General features: G+C 43.5%; 1 protein-coding gene across 1 annotated transcript in view; it reads right to left on the bottom strand.

The window, feature by feature from the left end:
• The window catches only part of LOC109477697, a 10571-nt gene extending 5667 nt beyond the window's left edge, over positions 1-4904 (bottom strand). Inside the window, 10 exon segments of the mRNA XM_019779044.1 lie at positions 1-524; positions 526-624; positions 784-899; positions 1076-1471; positions 2469-2588; positions 2903-3151; positions 3303-3423; positions 3756-3896; positions 4317-4448; positions 4817-4904. Coding sequence (XP_019634603.1) covers positions 1-524; positions 526-624; positions 784-899; positions 1076-1471; positions 2469-2588; positions 2903-3151; positions 3303-3423; positions 3756-3833 — 1703 coding nt within the window. The 5' untranslated portion in view covers positions 3834-3896; positions 4317-4448; positions 4817-4904.
• Positions 4905-7331: the final 2427 nt, after the last annotated feature.

Here is a 7331-nt window from a genome sequence, read left to right on the forward strand (position 1 = left end):
TTTTCCATCAGTCGCTTCAGGAAAGGCTTGTGCCGCATTAGAAAAGGTTTCTGCATCTTCTGATCTGCTTTGGTCCAGATGATTGTCAACAGCCTGTCACTGAGGATGCCTTCCGTCTCCAGCCTCCTCCACATCTCGGCAACCTCCCCATCCGTGTTCCTGTCCTGTTGGTACTCCGGGACGGTGATGATGGTCTTGAAGACGTCAATCATCACCTGGGGTCGAAGGGCCACGTGATCACGGAGAACGGGTTCGTTGATGAAGATGATGTCACCAAGGTCATGTAGAAAGGTCAAAATGTCGGCAACATGGCTGTCGTCCGTGATGCCCACGTCATCACTCCGGGGGGCCAGATCGACGACATCTTGGAAACGGCAGAATGGGTCGTCCTCTCTCCTCTTGTCCATCAGTTTGGACTTCAGATGAAGCCATGTCATCGGCACCTCCTGGCCCATGAACCACAGACCCTTCGCCACCTCACGGAGGTATTCTCGGAGCTCGTCAATGTCGCTGTTGTCCTCGTTTGAAGTTGTCGATGACAAATATCTTTGGTAAGACGTGTTTACCGGCTGCCTTACCGCAGATGTGATCAAGTATGTCTTTCTTGTACTCCTCAATGTCCGACTGAAATTCAGAGCACAAATACTTTACGGACCTTAAAGTACTGTTTATAAATCTGAGAAAACAAGCCATGGCTAAACCTTGCAGCAAAGGATATTAACTACACGTTTTAGGGCAAAGACAAGCTAAGACCATTCGTAGACAAGAAACCATTCCCCATACCTCGCTGACCCTGTCCTTGTGCGTGAGGACCAAAACGACACGCGGCTCTCCTGTCTGCTCCCGCCCGTGCACCAGGGTGTGTGTGCGGACTGAGTTCAGCCAATGGTCCAAGTAGTCTGGACAAGTAGAGACGTCTTATCATAATCGTGTACGAAATTATTTTTGAGTAATCATTTCAGCTTTACAACGTTACATATCTTGGGATTTAACTTTTTCTTTGATTCCCATGTTCAATCTTTGATGTCGACCACCTAGGTTCACAGTTAAAGAAGTATTATATAGTGGTACGTACCTCTCCCGGTTACGAGATTGTCCGCTGCCGCCTTGTAGTCCAGATCAGGAACTGGGTCGGACAGCTTCTGCAGCAGTGACATGACCAGGATGTAGATCCCGCGGTACGTGAAGAAGCACTGGTGCGAGCCGTAGTACGTGGCCTGGCCGCCGAAGTCCCAGAGGGAGAGACGCGGGTGTTCAGCTGTCCCAAGCTGCTCCTCGGTCACGCCACTTTGGAGTCGCTCTTTGGCTTTTGTTATGACATCATCCGGTATGTCTTGTGTTTGCTGCCGAACCGTCGCGTCACTCTGAAGTCGCTGTTGAGCTTTTGTTTTGACATCATCCGGCATGTCTTGTGTTTGTCGTGACGTAGTCGTAACCACACGTTCTTCTTTCCCTGCAACGGAAGATTTGTCTTGTTCAATCGATCTTACAATTTTAATGCCATTCATTCTTTTGCATCTTTTCTCTAGAGGCCAATAACTACACTTGCAAATAGTTTTAACTTGGGATCAAAGACATACATTTACAACAAAGCACGGTCTAGCGTAACGCAACAAGTTCCTTTTTTCTAAATCTTCTATAATGTGCATTTCTTTCTTGTGAAAATATCTATTTCTCACCTTCTTTTTCATCTTCTTCCTCCAGTTTTGGTGTCTGTTGACTTTGTGTCGGCGTCTCGTTCTTCGCTTGTTTCTCCTGGTGCGCCCGTTTCCTTGTCATTTTCTGTGCTTTTTCTGCATCTTATATAAAGAGAAAGTCAGTGAGATATCACTGTCCCTTCGTCTCTTTGTGTGTGTTTCTAAAGACAGAACTTTAGCAATACGTAGATGATGACGCGTGAAAAAGATATATAGGTCCCAATTCTCTTGTTTTGTGCATACATTTTAGATTAATGAATAAACCTTATGCTTTTAATTTTTTTTTAACATAAGTTTTTAACCGTCCTTGTCCTGGCTGTGTGTTAACATTTTTGCCCTGTACATCTGTATATTATGTCTATTGATATACACATTTATATCATACCCGGGCCGCGATAACGTTCGATAACGGGTTCCGGACCGGGCACCTTACGGTACGGCCCGGGCTTCCCTGGCTTCCATAGAACGATTCGAACGCGTTTTGCCCTAACCGCGTGTGCCGCTTTCGAAAATTCGAATACAGAATCCGAACGTTGGAACTGATGTTGTTGCATTTGAGGGTTCAGGGGCACGAACCTTTGGCTCATGTTGCATTAAAAAGCGGGTTTTCTTGGGTGGGTATGACATAAATGAGATACAACACTGTGTATTCCGCATCACCCTCGGTCCCGGCCCTCTCGCGCGGTCGGGCCGTTACCTCGGGCGATACGGAATACCCCGTGTTGTATTCTATATGTACATATTGATATATGTAAAAGTGATATTTGATACCTGTAGACTTTGTCCTGACTGCTCCTTGGGCTCCTGACGATGTCCGGGTGCGTGGTTTGTCCCGTTCTTGTTGTTCTGCCAGGCGTTCTGCCATGGTTTCCTTGAATTCGTCTGGCTCCTCTGTAAGCAATACATGATGTCATCTTCATCTTAAGTACTACTGAGCCCAATTTACATTGGATTACTAGCAGCTGCACATGTGTTAATTACAAAACAAGTGATGTATACCGTATGATTCGTTGTTACAGCTGAGACCCGTTTGGCGATTTTATCTTCAACAAAAATAGGTATTCATGCTGTTGTTGTGTCATACGAGTACTGTTTTTAGATGAAAATTACGTATTATACGTACTTATAGCCCCAAACTCTCTAAATATGAAGATCTATAATACAATGCCAGGTGATACTAGTAGATATTAACATGTTTGTCGGACCTTTTGCCTTCTGCCAGTTCTTGGTCATCACGCTGGGTGAAATCTCGATGCCGTCTGTTATCGGTTCATTCTCCACAGCCTTCTCTCCCGTCAGCCTCCTGACGACACACGTCTTCCCGGATCTGAACTGACCAACCACGAGCCCGCGCACGCTGTGCACCGGTCGCGCCCCCTGGCGGCAGGCCTGGGAGTACAGCTGCTGCATTCCAGGACCCCGCAGCTGTATTTCAAGTGGAACACTGCTGTCTCCTGGATGAGAAGATTTATACATTTTATCAGACATTTATAATATCACTTATGTCTCATGCACATACGTAAAGCCGACGTCGGATTAGATAGATAGAATGATCTACTGAGTCAAGTATTTGTATTTCACAGCTAAAATACTTATGTGTTATACCTTCTTTTGCCGACATCCCTAAGTCTTCACGATGTCCCGTGATGTTCTCAGCCCCCATGTCGTCTGTGGGGAGGCTCCGCTTACTGCCTCCTTTACTCCTACGATAGTTGCCGATGAAGTTCTGAAAAATCATTACATATGACATTACTGTTACCCAAGATGATACAAGGAAACGATGAATCGCAATTAATTTGAGGCACAGAGTACGATTTCATAAGGTTAACCAGGATGATACAATGAAACGATGAATCACAATTTAATTTGAGGCACAGGGTACGATTTCGTAAGGCCAACACTCAAATACAGAACACAGGCCAACACAGAAAATAACGCACGAGTTACACCAACAATTCCAGCTAAAGCTCCTCATCTCTAGCAGCACAAAACGTTTAGCCTTTAGTAAGATACAACTGATTAAGATCAAGAGATCAACCAGTCATCACAAAGACACACCTTCACTTGGTCTACAGTTTTTCCGCTCTGCTTAGCTGCTTCTTCTATCAACGGACAATCCTTCTTCACCTCGGTCATTCCGCTTTCTTCATAGAACCGGACGAGTACAGGATCGTAGCCTTTCTTACCTGTGGAGACTTCCTGTAAACATGCACACGTGAAAGTGAGTTTTGTTTGGTATGAGGGCGGTTCTACAGTTCTTTCTTAAACACTTCTAGTCATTGTTGTAGGATAAAATTGGACATGTATCATTAATACATGTACATGTCTCTATAGATAGATCACATGCCTTTCAATTGCGCTCGTAACTAAATGGTTCTACGCAATTCTGATAGTCATAATGCATATCTCTTCAGCCTACCAAGCAGAATACCAAAATTCAAATACTAGCATGCATACCAGGGAAACAAAAAAAATTATATCATCTTCAACTTGTAGTTTAATATTATCAGCAGTTGTTTTTGAACCGAAGTGTTTGACAAGAAATTTAGTCATCTCAATCATATTCTTTAGATATAATGCTTTATGATTTTGTATCACGGAAGTTTTGAAGCGACTCACATTATCCTGTTGTCGGAGAAGCTTCAGTATTTCCTTTCTACCACGAGTGATTAGTTCTTCATCATCTTCGTTGCCCAGATAAGCTTTACTGGTGTACTCATCTGCAGCAATGTCCTCCGCCGTTCGACCATCCTAGGAATGAACATGCTGTCAATTATAGGCTCATAAATGTTGAAATATCGGAAATAAACACGACTGAATGAATAGACAATATGTATTAAGCATACAAAACATATAGTGAGTAGGTACCGCAGCAAAGCCCATGTCTAGAAAGACATTGGTTTGTAGGTGTTTATGTGATACGATGCAGGGATATCAGAACACATCGTGATTTGTGTGTTTATTCCAAAAACAGCTTCCTCATTGCCTCGGGCAGCAATGTATGTTAAGTGGATTATCAAGTCTTACCTTTGATTTTTGTCCCAAAAGAAGGAAAGACAATGTTGTATTTCTGGACTGGTGGTCAGTTATTTACCAGAGAAGCCGAAGAACCGACTGACCTTGTTCCTGAGACCGGCATCAGCCCCGTACTGCAGCAGTATTTTCGCACACTTGGGGCGGCCCCGTGTAGCTGCGTCATGGAGGGGTGTGTTTTCCTGTTGGGGCATTGACAGTGCAATTTTTCGTCCTTAGCATGATCAAATAGGAACCCCTTATAAATGAATGTATTTACAACGCTTAGTGACCCCAAGCTTGCTTAAAACCATTCCATAACTTTGCCTTTTCTACTGATTGTTTCTAATAATGTATAATAACGGTAACACTACAATATAAATCTTGTCCTGATGAAATGTATGCACAGTACATAATTTCATGTCTTAATCAGGTCATCGACCGCTGACCTTTTCTTGTCATATGATCGCGTAGTTACTACCGCATTTGTTGCGTTTCGCTGCTGTGTGATGCGTTGCACGAAAATAGCCCCAAATTGTACATATACAGGGCACCATATGCATGATAATGTTGAACATACATTATACATCATACACCAAATATGTATGATGTATTCCGAAAGTTGATAATATGCTGTATAGCCCAATGCGTTCCAATCCGTAGCAGCTTCATGTTGGCAACAAGTTGAATTGTAGACAGCAAATAAACCGCTAAGTAAGAAGATGAGAAGATGAATGTCAAATCTAACAAGATGATACAGAAATATTTCTTGTTTCACAGCGATCAGTCGACCTACCAACTCGAAGTTCCGTGCGTTCACATCTGCACCAGCTGTCAGTAAAACTAATACAGTTTCATGGTGGCCATTCCAGGCTGCCCAGTGCAGGGGAGAGTCTTGCTGTAAAATAGATCAGATGGTCTTCAGCATGACAACAGGTCGGACGAAAGTGCAGTTATTTTGTTGACAATTCTAACGTAATTCAGCAAGTAAACTGCTATACAGCTGACATTAAATGGTCTTTAGCACGACAACAGGACGGACAAATGTTCATGTCGGTGCAGGTCTAAAGGTAGTCAGCACATCAATCGTTATGTAAAAATGAATGTCAAATCTAACAAAATGGTACAGAAATATTTTTTGTATCGTAATAGTCCCGTGCGTTCACATCTGCACCAGCTGCTAGCAAAGCTGATGCAGTTTCATGATGACCATTCTGGGCTGCCTGATGCAGTGGAGTCCCTTGCTGTAAAACACATCATGGCGCACTATGAAAACTTACGTGTGCATAAGGTCGGCGGCCATCTTGCTCATTAAGTGCACACGTGACCAGGGTAACTCGACCCCAGGGCACCCTGAATTTTAAGTAGTTAGAGATGCGCAAAAGACCCTGGGAACGAGTCGTTGGTTGTACGCCTGCGCACTAGTTCGATTTGAAAAGGAGAGAATCCAAGCTTCCAGGAGCCGAAAACCGGAGCTTTTTACGGCGAATTTTTGGTAAGTTATGAGATTTTAGATTAATGACTTGCTCCCCCGGGGGTAAAAGATGATCTTAATGATGTATTGGAGTAATTAGGCTACTATTTGCGTACAGATTTTTTCTGGAATTAGCCGATTTTTGGGTGGTATCCTGACATGTCTGGGAGCCATTTTGAGATGTTTCCATTCAACGACGCGACCGTACTTTTTACGACACAAAGGATATGCATGGTTTTGTCAATAAAAATGTGTGCATTGTTCTCGTTCCCCTAGATTATATTGTATGGAATAATACAGAATATAGACCTAAAATACTAGGATGTTCTGGATTTGGTAAATAGTTCTGTTTAAACAGAATTTGAATGTGTACAGACTAAAATAAATGATGCAAAGCCTAGCAGCCCAGCCCCCCCCCCCCTCGAACTTAAATTTTAAATACCTAGAGAGACAATTTGACTCTGAACTGAACCAATTAAAACGCATGACAGCACCAAGAGTCCATGCAGCTATGTCTAGCTAGATATTAGACGTTAAACAAGGACAACAGCTTAGTCCTTAGTCCTGAATATGTAGTCTGTATTATTATTATTATTTTCAGAGAAAAATTGGATTGTATCAGTATGCATGTTTTATGTCGGGTAGTGTCCATAGTGACAATGTTAACATGTTTTTCACATCTTCACATGCACTTCAGGTGTCACAGATGGAGGAGCACAAAGAAAACCTCAAGACTGTATGCAGGGTTTGCGGTAACAAGCTGAAAGGATGGAATGCTAAAGTGCTGACATTTGCAGACGTGATCCGCCGATCATACAATGTGGATGTGAGTCAGGACTTACCAGATGTACATCCACAGTTCGTTTGTAACAAATGCCGTCTCAAGTTGCAAAGATTAAAACAGAAATCAAAGGCAGTGACAGGCATGGCCATCTTCCAGCCACACACAACAGATGGTAACTGCCACTGCAAAAGAAGAAGGGGCCACCCTACATCATCCAACATATCAGCTACGACATCCCAGCCACCTACTGCTGACGTCAGAGCTACGACATCCCAGCCACCTCCTGCTGACGTCAGAGCTACGACATCCCAGCCACCTTCTGCTGACGTCAGAGCTACGACATCCCAGCCACCTCTGCTGACGT

Source organism: Branchiostoma belcheri, unplaced genomic scaffold (genome assembly GCF_001625305.1).
Source record: "Branchiostoma belcheri isolate BF01 breed outbred unplaced genomic scaffold, Haploidv18h27 scaffold408, whole genome shotgun sequence".
NCBI classification, from domain to species: domain Eukaryota; kingdom Metazoa; phylum Chordata; class Leptocardii; order Amphioxiformes; family Branchiostomatidae; genus Branchiostoma; species Branchiostoma belcheri.